Source organism: Plecotus auritus (genome assembly GCF_963455305.1).
Source record: "Plecotus auritus genome assembly, chromosome: 8".
In the NCBI taxonomy this organism is placed as follows: Eukaryota; Metazoa; Chordata; class Mammalia; order Chiroptera; family Vespertilionidae; genus Plecotus; species Plecotus auritus.
The window spans coordinates 87,064,743-87,082,294 of record NC_137782.1 but is presented as its reverse complement, the minus strand read 5'-3'; the positions used below and the strand labels follow the sequence as shown (position 1 = coordinate 87,082,294).

At 47.7% G+C, this 17,552-nt stretch overlaps 1 protein-coding gene across 4 annotated transcripts in view; it reads right to left on the bottom strand.

The window, feature by feature from the left end:
• LOC308256073 (somatomedin-B and thrombospondin type-1 domain-containing protein-like) overlaps positions 1-6,882 on the bottom strand; it is a 31,615-nt gene extending 24,733 nt beyond the window's left edge. For 3 of the 4 annotated variants that reach the window (XM_080684063.1, XM_080684062.1, XM_080684061.1), the window contains exon 1: positions 6,593-6,853. In XM_080684063.1, the coding sequence (XP_080540189.1) occupies positions 6,593-6,836 (244 nt within the window). In that variant the 5' untranslated portion in view covers positions 6,837-6,853. Of the gene's footprint in view, positions 1-6,592 lie in introns of all 4 variants that reach the window. The other variant, XM_080684060.1, reaches the window with a different exon arrangement.
• Between the last annotated feature and the right edge of the window lie 10,670 nt (positions 6,883-17,552).

The following is a 17,552-nucleotide window of genomic DNA, read 5'->3' as shown; positions in this document are numbered from 1 at the left end:
TACAGAGGTTGCTTCTGGTGACATACGTACATACAGTTTAAAACCTGCAAAGCAGTGCTTCACAACGTTTAAGAATTCACACAGGTATTATATTTACACTAGAGGCCCGATGCACGAAATTCATGCAAAGGATTCAGCCCCCTCCACCGTGGCGGCTGCCTCTGCCTCAGCCCCCGCCGCCACAGCTTTCTCTGGGAGGTCGTCTGGAAGGACATCTGATCTAATTAGCATATTATGCTCTTATTATTATAGATATCTATGTTGATCCTCATTATTTAAAGATTCTGTATTTGTGACTTTGCCTGTTTGCTAAAATTTGCTTGTAACTCCCAAATCAATACTTGAGATGCTTTGCTGTCATTCACACACAGCAAAAGTTTCCAGTCGCCCAAAGTACAGCTGATGTCAAACGAGACCCCATCTGCCTTCTGGGATGGAGGTGGCAGGTGGCGGTGCGATGCAGAGCAAGAAGCTCCAGTTCAGGGGCCAGTCGGATGGGCTGAGTCCCAAGTCTCACACACCACACACACACACACACACACACACACACTCATGCACACACAGGGGCTCCTACCGTCGAACTTAATTCACTCATTCCACAAATATTTACCAAGTGACTACTGTGAGTCAGGAGACACAGTGGTGAACAGAAAAACAGGTGGGTCCTCATAAAAAGCCCTCACCAGCTCTGAGACACGTCCTAGTTCGGCAACATGAAAATGTGAGACAAAGTACATCCTTGAATGGAGGAATGAGGTCACTGTGTTGGAAACACAGTGTTGCTTCTGGCACCTCAGGAAGTCACGTACCCTTGCACAGATCTCCACTTTTAGCAGAGCTGAAATGCTCAGAGGAAGGAGGGAGGGAGGAGAAAAGGAGGAGAGAGGAAGGAGGGAGGAAGGAGGAAGGAGGGAGGGACGAAGGGAGGAGGGAGGAAGGAAGGAGGGAGAGAGAGAAGAGGGAGGAAAGAGAGAGGGAGGAGGGAGGAAGGGATCAAGCTTGGCAACCTAACAATCATGATTGCTTTCATCGTGCACCTAATAATGACATCAATGATGTCACTGTGCTGAGCCAGGCAGTCACATGTAATCCTCACAACAATCTTAGGAGATGGTGTGCTCTCAGGCGTCCTTTGTCCTGTGCCCTCTGGGAAGCCTGTGCATTACAGAGGCTCCCTGACCCCAGATGCCACCGGACGTCAGTGCATAGAGGTGCTGGTAGGAAGGAGAGTGCAGCCCGGGTGTTTGTTGCCCCCCCCCACCCCACCCCTTGACTCAGCCTGGCTCCTGGTGAGGAGGCACCTTCAGCCATGAATTTAGCTCTCAACAGGCTCCCATAACACCATTTCCTCCTGTAGCCCATTGTGAATAGAGCCCTTATCAAATTCTCTTCCACTTATTATTCCGGGCATACCATCTGCCACTTGCCAGGGCCCCGACTCCTATATGTATTTGTACTATTGTCAAATCATCTCACAGAAGAGGCAACTGGAGCTTAAGGAGGCAGAATATCTAAGCCAAGCCAAGGTGTTGGAGTCAGACAAACCTGGATGCGAACTGCAGGCTCACAGGCTGGTGCAATGATAAATGCAAGGCACTGAGGAGACTGTAAATGCTCGGAACAACGGTAATCTTTATACATTTATTTGACAACTATTTAGGGCCTACTGTGAGCTGGGTGCCAGGAACACAGATGAGCAAAGCAGAAAATACCCCTTCCCTGGAAGCGCTGGCATTCTGCAGGAGAAACAGGCAATAAACAATACGACCTATGATGTAATTTCAACTAGTGCTCCATTCTCTGAGAAAAAACAAAGCAGAATAAGAACGGCAGGGGTGAGATGATGAGAAATTGTTTTAGATAAAGGGGTCAAAGGGGGCAGGCCACCAAGACAGAACATCTGAGGAGTCGATAGAGGGAACTGTGTAGGTACCTGGGGGTGGGGTTTTGGGGAGAGGGGTTCTAGGCAGAGGAAACGGGCAGTGCAAAGGCCCTGGGGCAGGGTCAAGGTTGCATGCTTCAAAGACAGTGAGGAAGACAGCCAGTGTGGCTGGAGCAGGAGAGATGTCAGAGACGGAGAAGGCAGTGATAGCATACAGGGCTTTAATGACTACTATAGGAATCAAAGGGGAGTACCAAAGTCCCACCATGATTCTCTGTCCTGCCCTGCCCTGTCCTGCCCTGCCCTGCCCTGCCTGTCAGGCAGATGATTTGCAGAAAATTAGGCAGATGCCACCCTATACATCTTTCCATGTTGTTGGCATCTGTGAAGTCACCAAGCAGCATGCTCATGTGATATCCCCAGGGAACTGTCATCACACCTCACCTAGGCCTAGGGTTGCGACTCAGTACATTCGTGTGATTATTCATAGCTTGTCAGTCTCCGCCACTCGTGTTGGCTCCATGGAAGCACGGTCCTTGTTCCTTGCTGAATCCCAGCACCAAGCACAGTAACTGGCACATAGGGACCCAGTAAATAATGAGTAAAAGAATACTGAATGAGCAACGCTTGCCTCAGCAACAACAAAGGAAATATGACCACAGGTTGGCATTGTAAAGAATACCACCAGATGGCGGTGTTTCTCAAAGCAAAGACCATCCCACCTTTTTCTGAGTAAAGGAGAAATTCTAGCTTATCAGTGTAGCTAAAAAAGAGGGGGCAGAGGAGGAGGGAGGTTTAAAGGCTGCTCATTCCACCCTAGAGACCCAGATAACATCGTGCCAGCTGAGCCTGCTGGAGCCAGAATGAATTTCCCACAGTCCCCTTGCGTCCCTCTGCCCCCACTCATAACATCAGGAAATGCCTTTCTGGACAATCCAAACCCCACCTTCTTCTCTGAACCTCACTGCCCAGTCCCCTGACTGTCCATCCTCCTCACTGTCTACCAAAAGGATTTTCCTGGAATGCAGCTTTAACCTGTCACCTGAAATCCTTGAGTGATTCCTGTAGCCTATTGACCTGGCTCACAAAAGCTCTTTTTTTGATAGTGGATCATAAAGACCCCCAAGTCTAGTGGCTAAAATTTAAGTTGTTCCTGCAACACACCCTCAGTCATTCACTCCCTCCTCCTTCTATTTAATGTCCCAGCACCCTTTTACTTCAAGTTCCTTTAAATGCACAGTCTCTCACAGCTCAGTGGGAGGCAGCTGTCATTTCTACCCTCCCGGCCTCCTTACTGCCACCTTCTGGTAACAATGCCTCAGTTTTCTTTTGAAGAACCAATCCTCCCCACTCTCTGTCCACATGGTTTGAATAGAGGAACCTCACCCCTCATTCCTTTGATGGGGTTTGTGAGACAAACATGGCCAATTGACATATTCCTTCTCCTCTGCTCAGGAATTGATTGAATCAAGGATGAGCATGTAACCCAAACTGAGCCTATGAAAACCATCCCTAGGATTTTGGTTGGAACAAATGGGGAAAGAAAGCTCTCATTCCACTAGGGACACCAGTTCAGAGCTACTGGGTATTACCTTTGCTACCATTTGGTGACAGCATGCCTGAGAATGAAGCTGTCACAAGCAGAGCTGAAAGGTGGAGAGAGATAGAGCCCTGATGATATCCTTAGAGTCCCTGGATCCAGCCATGCCTGAAACCAGATCCATGAACTGTTTCTTAGTTACCTGAACTAATCAATTCCCTTGTTAGCTTAAGTCAATTTGAGTTATGTCAAACCCTAGAGTAACGACTAGGGCAATGAATACATAAGTGTGTAAATGAGGACATTGATCCTTACAGGGTTCAAGTGAGAATTAAAGGATGTAAAATATACAAAAACATTTGGTAACAAACTTGAAAAATATGAAGCAATGATGTCCATCCTTTAAGGCCTTACTAGTCACTCCAGCTCCACCCTCTCCTTGCCTCCATCCCATCCTCACTGATTCTTTCCAAGCCTCATCTTGCTATCTTGCTCTGATTACAATTCTTTCACTCCGTCTTCCCAAAATATAAGCTTGAGGGGGCTCAGAGCCTATCTTCCCAGCCCCATGGCTTCTAGCTGAGCTGGGCACACAGCAGATGGCCAGTGGTGTGACTGAACTGAAATTGGGCATGTTGGGTGCTCCTCTTCCACCTGTAGGCTCAAGTCTCCCTCCCCCTCCTGAGCAACCATATAGTATTGTGGTCTGGAGCCAGACCGCTGGGGTTCAAATCCCAGATCTGCTGCTTGATAGCTGTGCAGGTCCCTACCTCTGTGTGCCTCAGTTCCTCATCTGTAAAATGGACATGAAAACACTATTCCATAGGGTTCTTGTGAGGTTTAAAGAAGCCAGCACTTGGTAAGTACTCAGTAAATGTTAGGGTGTGTTTTTTTAAGTCATCCTTAATATCTCTTTCTACCACGATCAATTACTGAAGTCAGTCAACATTATCCCCTGAAATCACTCATGAAAAAAACATACTTCCCTCTATCCCTTGCCTCCTAACTAGTAACCATGTCCCCTCCTGCCCTGCTCCTCTGGGAGGTAGGAAACGGAACTTGTCCCTGATCTATTTATAAGACCTTGGCTCCATCCAGCCCAGACAAGCAGGCAGATCCTACGTCTGCTGCCTTTTTGACACCTTCCCAAAGGAGCAAAACAAAAAGAGACTCAAAGCTTTGAGGCTTGTGGGCCCACCAGCCCAAGCTCTTTATAAAATGGAAAATGCTGGGGAACTGATATCATCATGTGATACTGTGGACGAGGGTCAGACCGTGGGAAAGTATCACTGATCCCTCTGCCTTGTCTCCTTCCTGGGCCCCCCACCCCTGGGCTAAGGCAGGGGAGCTCTTATGGGGGCAGCCCCACACTCGGAATGACCCCATGGCTGCATGCACTCTGTACAGAAAGCAGACAAGTACAAAAGTGTTCCCAAGACAGTCCTTCTGCAAGTTTATTCTGGGGGAGTCTATGATTTGGGGAGATACACCACCACTATGATTTGGGGAGATACAACACCACAAATTACTTTTTCCTTTCACTGTTGCCTGACTTTCCACCATTAGCCACTCAGACCAAGATCAGACCAGGTTCAAAACCTGCTGGAACACCTTGGCTGGCCAAAGCTTTCTCCTCTCCAAGCCCAGCTTTTCTCATCTGCTGAATAGGGACTATATGCAGAGACCCCAGAGTGCTGTGAGAAAGTAATCAGGTTTGATGAGACACCCAGCTTAGCTCTTGGGCACACACATGGTAAATGATCAATAAATGTTGGGTGCCTTCAATTTTGAGTTTTTAAAAATTGTAAATTCTTGCCCTGGCTGGTTTGGATCAGTGGATAGAGCACCAGCCCACTGACCGAAGGGTCAGGGGCTCAATTCTGGGTCAAGGACATGTACCTCAGTTGCAGATTTTCCAGCGCGATAGGGGTGCAGGGAGGGGGAGGGGGCAACCAGTTGATGTGACACGTTGATGTTTCTCTCTCTCTCCCCTGCCTCCCTCACTTCCACTCTCTCTGGAAAACATTGAGGGGGAAAATATCCTAGGTGAGGATTTTTATAAAATTGTAAATTCTTAAATTTTAAATGTAAATTCTTTTCAATGTAAATTCCTGAAGAAGGGTCCAATTGCTATATCGCCTGACAAAATTGGGTCATATCCACTTTACAGAATGTAGATTTTTGTCTTCAGTGGGTGTGAAAAACTTACTCCTGGGATTTAAAAAAGACAGAATCCTCCCCACTAGTAACTCAACAAATCAGCCCCTGATTTCAGAGCCTGGTGGGTACTACTCAGGTGGGGTCTTTATAGGAAATGCTTAGACCCTGGTCCCTTGGCCACTCCCAGCACCACGACCACAGGGAGGCGTTACCTCCACCTCTGCTGGCCTAACCAAGTTTTAGCCTGCTCCTCCCCCCACCCACCCCCAGTTCTTCCGCCCCTCCGGGTTCACCCAGCCCTCTGCCTTCTCAACACCCTCTCCATTTGCCATTTGCCCTGTGACACCACCACCACCACCACCACCACCACCACCCCCCCCCCCCGCAAGTCTGCAATGCAGCTCGTGCACTCAATTCTCCCTTGCACCCTTCCATGCTCCACGTCTCTTCCCCGCCCCGTTAGGGTTGCCGGATAAAACACTGTACGCCCGCCCAGTTGGATCTGAATTTCAGAAAAATATAATCAATGGCTTTTAAAAGAAGTGTGGCCTGTGCAATATATAGGACTAAAAAAAACTTACTGGTTGTTTATCCGAAGTTCAAGTTTAACTGGTCCTCTTGTATTTTTATTTGCTAAATCTGGCACCCTACCCCAACCTCAGCGCCCTCTCCCACCTCGCACCCTTCCATGCCCCCAACTCGCCTATTTCCGTTCAGTGTCGTCTCGCACCGGTGCCCCGGCCAGCGCGCCTCTTCCATAAGCCCACCCACCCTCGAGCCCCCTCCAAGTCCGGCGCATAGTCCTTGCACCCCCTTTCTCTGGAACACCCCTCAACTCTCCAAGCATCCCTCTCCATTCCGCCCCCGACACTCACGCGCCCTGGTCCACGCCTCGCGCAACTTTCTCCACGCGCACCTCCAAGCCCAGAACCCTCCGTGAACGGCAACCTTACGTCCTCCGCCGCACCCCCAAACCCCGCTCTCCAACGCGCCGAGCGCTCCCGCCGCACCTGGGCAGGCCCGCGAGTAGTCCGCGCAGCAGTCCCGCGCCGCGCCGCACCCCTGGTCGCAGAAGCAGCGCGGGGGCCCGCGGGCTATGCAGGTCGGGTCACGGCCGGGGCAGCAGCGGCCCAGCTCGGAGCAGCCCTGCCCCGGCCGGAGTGCGTCAGGCGGCCCTCTCGCCCAGGACACCACGGCCACTGCGGCCAGGACGAGTGCCAGGGGCAGGATCCGACCTGCTTCGCGAGGGACCATCGCTGAGCTCGGACTGGGGGAGGGGGGGCGAACGCCAAGGGGGACCAACCCTAGAGTCCCGCCCCGTATTGGGGCGGAGGCTCCCCGCCCGACCCCTCCCCTACCTGTCACGGAACTGATATCCACCTCCATTCCTCCCACCCAAACTTTGCACAGCTAGTGGAGGTGAAATATCAAGATAATGGTGAGAATCATCGTAACAACTTTGCAGGGTTCCCCCAGGTTCCAGGGAAACTGAGGTGACACAGAGGTTCATCAAAGCAATATATAATAATATAAAACAACAATCTATTGTTACAACAACAGTAGTAGTCACTATACCTTAATTATTATAGCAATTACACCAATAATAGATACCAATATTATCTATATTAATAAAAGCACGATATGCTAATTCGACCAGATATCCTTCCAGATGACCTTCTGCATGAAGCTTGGGGCTGTGAGGGAAGCCCAGGTCTGGGGTGCCAGAGGGAAGCTGGTGCCGGCAGCCAGGGGAAGGAAGGCTTATTCCTGCAAAAATTTCGTGCCTCGAGCCTCTAGTCTATAATAATAAAAGCGTAATATGCTAATTAGACCGGACAGCCAAACAACCTTCCAGACATCCTTCCCGATGAAGCCACTGCGGGGGCCGAGGCAGAGGTGGTTAGGGGCAATCAGGCAGGCAGGCAAGTGGTTAGGAGCCAGTGGTCCCAGATTGCAAAAGGGATGTCTGACTGCCGGTTTAAACCCGATCCCTCAGGAATCCCAGGGATTGGGCCTAAATCGGCAGTCAGACATCCCCCGAGGTGTCCCGGATTGTGAGAGGGTGCAGGCGGGGCTGAGAAGACCCCCTAACCCCCATGCTTGAATTTCGTGCACGAAGCCTCTGGTTAAAATAACAATAATAGCCATAATAATTGCCAGGTAAGGAGCCTGGGAGCCAAGCTGTGTACCAGGCTCTGGTTGTGGCATAAGTATTAGCCAGAGCTGAGTTTCATATACCTTTGTTTTTTGCTGTATTCCTACCACCTTAACTGTCCTTTTCTGAATATTTCTCCTCAAATGAACCAATTTTTTTTTAATTCAAAAGGATTTATCTGTAACAAACCTGAATCACTAAGAGAATGAGAAGACAAGCCTCATACTGGGAGAAAGCAAAAGACACATGTGATAATGGACTGTTATCCAAATTATACAAAGAACTCTTAAAAAACAACAGGAAAACAAGCACTCCAATTAAACAATGGGCCAAAGGCCTAAACAGACACCTCACCAAAGAAGATACACAAATGGCAAATAAGCATAAAAAGAGATGCTCCACATCATACATCATCAGGGAAATGCAAAGTAAAATAGATACCGCTGCACGTGTATTAGAACTGCCAAAATCTAGAACACTGACAACAACCAATGCTGGCGAGGAGGTGGAGCAACAGGAACTCATACATTGTTGGTGGGAATACAAAGTAGTGCAGCCACTTTGGAAGACAGTTTGGCAATTTCCCACAAAACTAAATACACTCTTATATTACAATCCAGTAATAGTGCTTCTTGGTATTTATCCACATGAGTTGAAAACTTATCTATAATAATAAAAGGGGCCGGAGAAACCAAGATGGCGGCATAGGTAAGCACCTAAACTGCTGCCTCGCACAACAATTTCAAAACTACAACTAAAAGACAGAACGGACACCATCCAGAACCACAGGAAGGCTGGCTGAGTGAAAATTCTACAACTAGAAGGAAAGAGAAGAGCTCACAGAGAATTGGAGGTACGGCAAAGGGTCTTTGTGTGCGCAGAGAGGAAGGGCAGCTGAGAGCCTGGCTGACTTTCTCTGGCGGAAGGGGGAAGGAAGCCCCCGACCGCACTGAACCCCAGTTCTGACTGCACTGAACCCCAGTTCCGGGCGAGCCCCTGGGGACCCACGCTCTTACTGGGGGAGTCTGGACTCTCGGCCGGAGACTCGGGAGCTGGGGAAGGCAGAAGTCTGAAGGTGCGTGCGTGCCAGTGCGCACAAAGGCTGCGGAGGTTGCCACAGGCTTTCCCTAGTGGAAGGGAGTCAGAAGCTCCTGACTGCACTGGGCCCCAGTTCTGACTGCACTGGACTCCAGTTCCAGGCGAGCCCCTGGGGACCCACGCTCTTGTTGGGGGAATCTGGACTCTCGGGCGGAGACTCGGGAGCCGGGGAAGGCGGAGGACTGAAGGCTCACGCGTGCCAGTGCGCACAAAAGCTGCAGAGGTAGCCACAGGCTTTCCCTAGTGGAAGGGAGTCGGAGGCTCCTGACTGCACAGGGCCCCAGTTCTGACTGCACTGAACCCCGGTTCCAGGCGAGCCCCTGGGGACCCACGCTCTTGTGGGGGGAGTCTGGACTCTCGGGCAGAGACTCGGGAGCAGGGGAAGGCAGAGGTCTGAAGGCGCGCATGTGCGCACAAGGGCAAAGCTGACAGGAAGCCAAGACTGAGACTCCACCCCATCCAAGCTGAGCACAGAGGCTATTGCAATTTGGCAAGTCTAATCCTATAAGGCTGTCTCCAGCACCGAACTTCTCCCAGCATAGACACAGCTGATCCTTACAGCCAACTGGCCTGGAGGTCAATTCTTCCCAGTGATACCAACAACAATCAAGACTTAATTACAACAAGGCTGTACACACAGTCCACAAAGGGGGGCACCAAGAGTGTCCACCTCAGGTTAACTGGGGAGGCAGACCCACTGGGCCATATTGGAAACCTAGCACACAAATCTACCCTACCAACTCAGGGAAGCAGTGAAAATGCGGCGTCAAAGAATCAGATCACAAACGAAAGAAATGGAGGAAAACAAACGACTGGATATAGAATTCAAAACCACGGTTATAAGGCTTTTCAAGAATATCCTAGAAAAGGCCGATAAATATAACGAGACCCTCGAAGATATGAAAAAGGACCAACTAGAAATTAAACATACACTGACTGAAATAAAAAATATTATACAGAGACCCAAAAACAGACAAGAGGAACACAAAAATCAAGTCAAAGAATTGAAATACAAAGAAGCAAAAAACACTCAACTGAAAAAGCAAAAAGCAAAAAAAAAATCCAAAAAGTTGAAGATGGTATAAGAAGACTCTGGGACAACTTCAAGTGTACCAACATCAGAATTATGGGGGTGCCAGAAGAAGAGAGAGAGCAAGATACTGAAAACCTATTTGAAGAAATAATGACCGAAAACTTCCCCCACCTGGTGAAAGAAATAGACTTACAAGTCCAGGAAGCTCACAGAACCCCAAACAAAAGGAATCCAAAGAGGACCACACCAAGACACATCATAATTAAAATGCCAAGAGCAAAAGACAAAGAGAGAATATTAAAAGTAGCAAGAGCAAAACAGTTAGTTACCTACAAGGGAGTACCCATACGACTATCAGCTGATTTCTCAACAGAAACTATGCAGGCCAGAAGGGAGTGGCAAGAAATTTTCAATGTGATGAATAGCAAGAACCTACAACCAAGATTACTCTACCCAGCAAAGCTATCATTCAGAATTGAAGGGCAGATAAAGAGCTTCACAGATAAGAAAAAGCTAAAGGAGTTCATCACCACCAAACCAGTATTATATGAAATGCTGAAAGGTATTCTTAAAGAAGAGGAAGAAGAAAAAAGTAAAGATAAAAATTATGAACAACAAATACATATCTATCAACAAGTGAACCTAAAAATCAAGTGAATTAAAAACCTGAGGAACAGAATAATCTGGTGAATATAATAGAATCAGGGGCATAGAAAGGGAGTGGACTGATAATTCTCAGGGGGAAAGGGGTATGGGGGGTTCATGAAGAGACTGGACAAAAATCATACACCTATGGATGAGGACAGTGGGGGGGAGGTAAGGGCAGAAGGTGGGGTGGGAACTGGGTGGAGGGGAGTTATGGGGGGAAAAAGGAGAAACAATTGTAATAATCTGAATAAAGATTTATTTTTTAAAAATAAATAATAATAATAAAAGGGTAATATGCTAATTAGACTGGACATCTTCCAGATGTCATTCCAGATGTCCTTTCTGACAAAGCCAGGGCTGGAGGGAAGCCAGCCCAGGTCCCAGGTGCCTTCTGGTGGCCGGAGGAGGGAAGTGTGTGTCCCGGGTGCCAGAGGGAAGCAGGTGCCAGCAGCCGGGGAAAGGAAGGCCTACTCTTGCACAAATTTTTATGCATTGGGCCCCTAGTGTCTATATAAAACCCTGCGCATAATGTTTATAGCAGCTTTGTTCATAATTGCCCAAACTTGAAAGCAACCAAGATGCACCTAAGTGAGTGGATTAAATGTAGTGCATCCAGACAATGGAATATAATTCAGCACTAAAGAGGAATGAGCTATCAAGCCATGAAAACACATGGAAGAATCTTAAATGCATGTTATGAAGTGAAAGAATCTAATCTGCGAAGGCTACACACTGTACAATTCCAGCTATAAAGCATTCTGGAAAAGGCAAAGTCATGGAGACAGTAAAAAGATCAATGGTTTCCAGGGCTTAAGGGGGAAGAAGGGATGGATAGGTGGAGCACAGATTTTTAGGGCAGAGAAACTATGCTATTTGATAATATAATGGTGCATATATGTCATTATTCATTGTCCAAACCTACTGAATGTACAACATTAGAGTGAACTTAAATGAAAACTATGGACTTTGAGTCAGAATGTGTTCATGTAGGTTCATTGATTGTAAGAAATGTTCTATTCTGGTGGACAGGGGATATATGGGAGCTCAATACTTTCTCCTCAATTTTACTGTGAATCTAAAACTGTTCTAAAAAATGAAGTATATTTTTAAAAAGAAAGAAAAGAGCCCTACCCAGTTTGGCTCAGTGGATAGAGCGTCAGCCTGCAGACTGAAGGGTCCCAGGTTCGATTCCGGTCAAGGGCATGTACCTTGGTTGCGGGCACATCCCCAGTAGTAGGGGGTGTGCAAGAGGCAGTTGATCGATGTTTCTCTCTCATTGATGTTTCTAACTTTCTATCCCTCTCCCTTCCTCTCTGTAAAAAATCAATAAAATATATTAAAAAATATATTTAAAGGAAGCTGGAAACTATAGGAGGCTGCTATAGAAAGTTAGAAACATCGATGAGAGAGAAACATCGATCAGCTGCCTCCTGCACACCCCCTCTACTGGGGAGGTGCCCGCAACCAAGGTACATGCCCCCGACTGGAATCGAACCCGGGACCCTTCAGTCCGCAGGCCGACGCTCTATCCATTGAGCCAAACCGGTTTCAGCAAAATATATTTTAAAAAAAATAATAAATAAAAATAAAATAAATAAAAAGAAAGAAAAGATATCACTATTATAAATGCAAAGCCAATAATCTATATATATAAAAGCCTAAGCCACCAAATGACCGAACAACTGGTCGACCGGCCACTATGGCGCGCACTGACCACCGGGGGCAGACGCTCAATGCAGGAGCTGCTCCCTGGTGGTCAGTGCGCTGTCATAGCCAACCTCTCGCAGCTGGCCAATCTCCCTCGGTCCCTTCCCCTGGCCAGCCAACCTCCCACGGTCCCTCCCCCAAGCCGCCGCCCCAATCGGCCCTGATGGCTGCCAGGCTGAGGGAACCCACCCATGCATGAATTCATGCACTGGGCCTCTAGTATTTTTATAAGTAAAAGAAGAAGGAAGGAAGGGTAGAAAGATAGAGGATCTATATATTTGATTTACCAATGTTTTAACTACCAAGAAAGAATAAAGAAGAGAGACACAAAGAAGAGGGAGAGAGAGAGAGAGAGACTCTATCGATGTAAGGGTCAAGTAGGGGCAGGCAGCCACTCCTGACCAGGACATGTCCCTGAGCAATCCCCATGACAAGGCCCAGCAGCCTCCTATAGTTTCCAGCTTCCTTTAACTGGTTTCTCTCTGTTAGTCCAGGTTTGAAGCCTCCAAATAACTGGTGACCCAGTTCCCAGAAAAACTTCCCTTGCTGTCCTTTTGTAAGGGCCCTGTGGGCTGTGGGGCTCTTGGCAGATGCCACAACCTGGGCACAAAGAGCTTATTCTCCTCTTAGCAGGGAGAGGGAGGCCCATCAGAATGCAGAGAGCTGTCCAGCGGAGGTTGGGCACCCCTCTCTCCATCGGTCTGGGCTGCAGGGCACTGTACTCTGGGTGGGGGCAGAAGGATGCAGGTCAGTCTCCCTTCACTGTTCAGGTCTGTCTCTGATATGTATTGCTGCTTAATTAACCACCCCAGAACTTAGAGGTTTATTTTTTTTAATAAATCTTTATTGTTCAGATTATTACAGGTGTTCCTCTTTTTTTCCCCCATAGCTCCCCTCCACCTGATTCCCCACCCCATCCCATGCCCTTACCCCCCCTCCCCGCCACTGTCTTCATCCATAGGTGTAAGCTTTTTGTCCAGTTTCTTCCCGCACCCCTCACACCCCCTTCCCCCTGAGAATTGTCAGTCCACTCCCTTTCTATGTCCCTGATTCTATTATATTCACCAGTCCATTCTGTTCTTCAGATTTTTTATTCACTTGATTTTTAGATTCACTTGTTGGTAGGTATGTATTTGATGTCATTTTGTTGTTCATAATTTTTATCTTTACCTTTTTCTTCTTCCTCTTCTTAAAGAACACCCTTCAGCATTTCATGTAATCCTGGTTTGGTGGTGATGAACTCCTTTAGCTTTTTCTTATCTGTGAAGCTCTTTATCTGACCTTCAACTCTGAATGATAGCTTTGCTGGGTAGAGTAATCTTGGTTGTAGGTTCTTGCTGTTCATCACTTTGAATATTTCTTGCCACTCCCTTCTGGCCTGCATAGTTTCTGCCGAGAAATCAGCTGACAGTCGTATGGGTGCTCCCTTGTAGGTAACTAACTGTTTTGCTCTTGCTGCTTTCAAGATTCTCTCTTTGTCTTTTGCCCTTGGAATTTTAATTATGATGTGTCTTGGTGTGGTCCTCTTTGGATTCCTCTTGTACGGGGTTCTGTGTGCTTCCTGAACTTGTAAGTCTATTTCTTTCACCAGGTAGGGAAAGTTTTCTGTCATTATTTCTTCTAATAGGTTTTCAATATTTTGCTCTTTCTCTTCTTCTGGCACCCCAAAAATTCGGATGTTGGTACGCTTAAAGTTGTCCCAGAGGCTCCTTACACTATCTTCATATTTTTGAATTTTTTCTTTTTGTTTTTCTGGTTGGGTGTTTTTTGTTTCCTCATATTTCAGATCTTTGGTTTGATTCTTGGGGTACGTTGATCTACAGTTGAGTTTCTGTATATTCTTTATTTCAGACAGTGTATGCTTAATTTCTGACTGGTCCTTTTCCATTTTTTTGGCATTCTCATTAAGGTCCTTGAAGGTCTCACTAAGCTCCTCGGAGGTCTCATCAAGTTTCTCGGCAGTTTTTAGAAGATTCTTGAGTAACCTTATAAATGTGGTTCTGAACTCTATGTCGTCCATTAGTTTGCTTTCCTCCATTTCTCTCATTCGTGACATGTTTCTTTGTCTCCACATTTTGCTGCTTCCTTGTGTTGATGGAGTGGCTTTGTGTGGTAGGTGACCTATAGGGGCCAGTAGCTCAGCCTCCCCAATCACCTGAGGTGGACGCCTTTGGTACACCCCTTTGTGGGCTGAGTGCAAAGTCTGTGTGTAGTTAAGCCTTGATTTCTGTTGGTACACTGGGAGGAATTGACCTCCAGGCCAATGGGCTGTGAGGATCCGCTGTGTCTATAATGGAAGAACTGCTGTGCTGGAGACACGCTTATGGTGCAGGACTTGTTTCAGTGGGGCTTTGGTGCTCACTGAGTCTGCCTCTTGAATGTGTCACTTATGGATGTGAGGAGTTGAAATCTGGTGTCTCACACTGACCACTAGGTACACTGGCTTCTGGATCTCCAATGGGGTGCAGGTCAGCTACTGTCTGAGGCCACCCAGCAGGAGCTACAGCGAGAACTACAGTTTTCTCCTCTTTGCTTGGGGTTTGGAGGTTTTGGAGCTGTCTGACCCGGGCTGCAAGTTTGCTAGGTTAAGCTGCGATAGGGCACGCCATTCATATGCTAAAGCCGCTGTTTGGAGCTTGGGTGGGTTCATAGATTGTGTGGGGCGGGGTCTCAGGGCGTGACTAGGCTCGGGCGTGGCAAACAGCGATGGCTACCAGTAAGCCGGCTCTGCGGCTCTGCGTCTCGACCGTGTCCCCGCATCCCGCGCCCCAGCACAATAAACAATTGTTCCTGCGCGCAGCCCTGCAAGCAAGCCTCCCTCAATGTCCGACCCCACGGCAGACAGTCCAGCTTCTCCCCGTAGGGGTTTGGGTCCCCCGTGTCTCCCCAGAAACTGGAGTTCGGAGTAATCGGGAGCTTATCTCCCTTCGGGTTGAAAACAGCAGCGCTCCCAGTCACCCTCGCCAGCCCCGATTCGCGCGTCTCCGTACCTCAGCTTTTCAGCGCTTGTGCACCCCTCAATGCTGTTCGCTCTTTCCTTCTAGTTGTAGAACTTCCACTCAGCCAGCTTTCCGGTGGTTCTGGGTGATAGACGTTTTGTCTTTTAGTTGTAGTTTTGAAATTGTTGTGCGAGGCAGCAGTTTAGGTGTTTGCCTATGCCGCCATCTTGGATCTCCTCCCCCCAGAACTTAGAGGTTTAAACAACGATTTATTATTATCCCTCATAGTCCTATGGGTTGACTGGGCTCAGCTGGTGGTTCTTGCTTGGGCTCTCTCATGCAGTTGCAGGCACAAAGCAGCTGAGGCTGATGTCATCTCAAGGTTTCATTGGGCTGGACATCCAAAGTGGCTTCTTCGCTCACCTATCTGCTGCCCCAACTGAGATGGCTGGAACAACCGGGGACTTGCTGGCCATCTTTTTCTCTCCATATAGTCTTTCCACATGGCTAGGTTGGGCTTCCTCACATCATGGCAGTCTCGGAGTAATCAAACATCTTCAGTGGCAACTGGCTTATCCCAGAGCAGTGTTCCAAAAGTCAAGGTGAAAATCTCAGGGCTTCTTAGGACCTAGCTCAGAAGTCAGACACGCCACTTCTGTTGCTACATTCTATTGGTTACACAGGGCCAGCCCAGAATGAAGGTGGGAGGAGCTACTCAAGGGTATGGTTCTTTTTTAAAAATATATTTTTTTATTAATTTCAGAGAGGAAGAGGGAGAGAGAGATAGAAACATCAATGATGAGAGAGAATCATCGATCAGTTGCCTCCAGCATACCCCCCACTGGAAATTGAGCCCACAACCCAGGCTTGTGCACTTGACCAAAATCGAACCTGGGACCCTTCAGTCTGCAGGCCAACACTCTATCCACTGAAATAAACCAGCTGGGGAAGGGTATGGTTCTTGATGGGCCATCTTTGGAGGCCAGACACACCTTAGTCTCTTTGAGTCTTCCTCAACTTCTGGCTTCAAATTAATGAAGTGCCCCCAAACTCAGACCTGGGTCTCTTCTCCCCCTGAGTGATCTCAGTCAGTCTAAATACCTATATGCTGACAACTCTCAAATTTACATCTGACTCCAATCTCCAACTGCTATTCAATATCTCTCCTTGGATGTCTCACAGAGACCACAGCGTTAGCAGCTCTAAAACCACCTCCCACCCCCTGCTCTCAAGAACTTCACAAAAGAATTTATATGGATAGCTAATAATTGCACATAAAAGGATACTCAATATCATTAGTCACTAGAAAAATACGAGTTCAAATCACAATGAGATACCACTATACATCCATTAGAGTGCCTAAAATTAGAAAGACTGATCACAAGCATTGGCGAGAATGTGGAGCAACAGCAACTCTCATTCGCTGGTGGGAGGGATACAAAATGTGGCAAACCAGTTTCTCAAAAGTCAAACACAGACCCACGATATGACATGATCCAGCTACTCCATGCCTAGGCATTTACCCAAGAAAAACTAAAACATTTGTCCCACAGAGACTTAGACACACAAATTTCCCAACAGCTTCATTTGCAATCACCAGAAACTAGAGACAACCTAAAAAGCTCATCAATAAGTGAATGGATAAACAAATCGTGGTCTTTCCATACAAGGGATACTACAAAGTAATAAAAAAGAACAAATTATTGATACCTGAGACATCAGTGGGTCTCAAAATCATTATATTGAATCAAAGAAGCCAGCACCCACACCCAAAAAAATGAGTACATACTGTACAATTCCATTTATATACATTATAGAAAGTGGAAACAGGAGAGACAAAATGGCAGCGGAATAGACAGACGTGTCCTGAGCCTTGTCCCAGAGCAAATAGAGGGAGCAGCTGAAACGAGTGGAATCCAGCACGAACTGGCGAAGGAGGCGCAGCTGGTGAGACAGTTTGCAGCTGGGAAGGGCAGAGGTCCCCCGATAAAGGTAAAATCAAAGATCTACCAGGGGTGGGCAAACTTTTTGACTCGAGGGCCACAATGGGTTCTTAAACTGGACCGGAGGGCCGGAACAAAAGCATGGATGGAGTGTTTGTGTGAACTAATATAAATTCAAAGTAAAGGAGCAGAGGGGAGAGCAAGAGAACCCTCCACTCTTTTGGCTCCGTGGGCCTGATAGAACAGCCGAACGGGCCGGATCCGGCCCGCGGGCCGTAGTTTGCCCATGGCTGATGTAGGCAGTAGAATCTGCCAGACCTCTGTGCCCAAAAGGTCAGGGAGAAACTACATGGCGCCAAGCCGTGTCCCTGAGGACAGGCAAACCGTCTGACTGAAAAAAAAAAAAAGGGTCCACGGGACTGCGGGAGGTAGTGGATTTTAGACCTT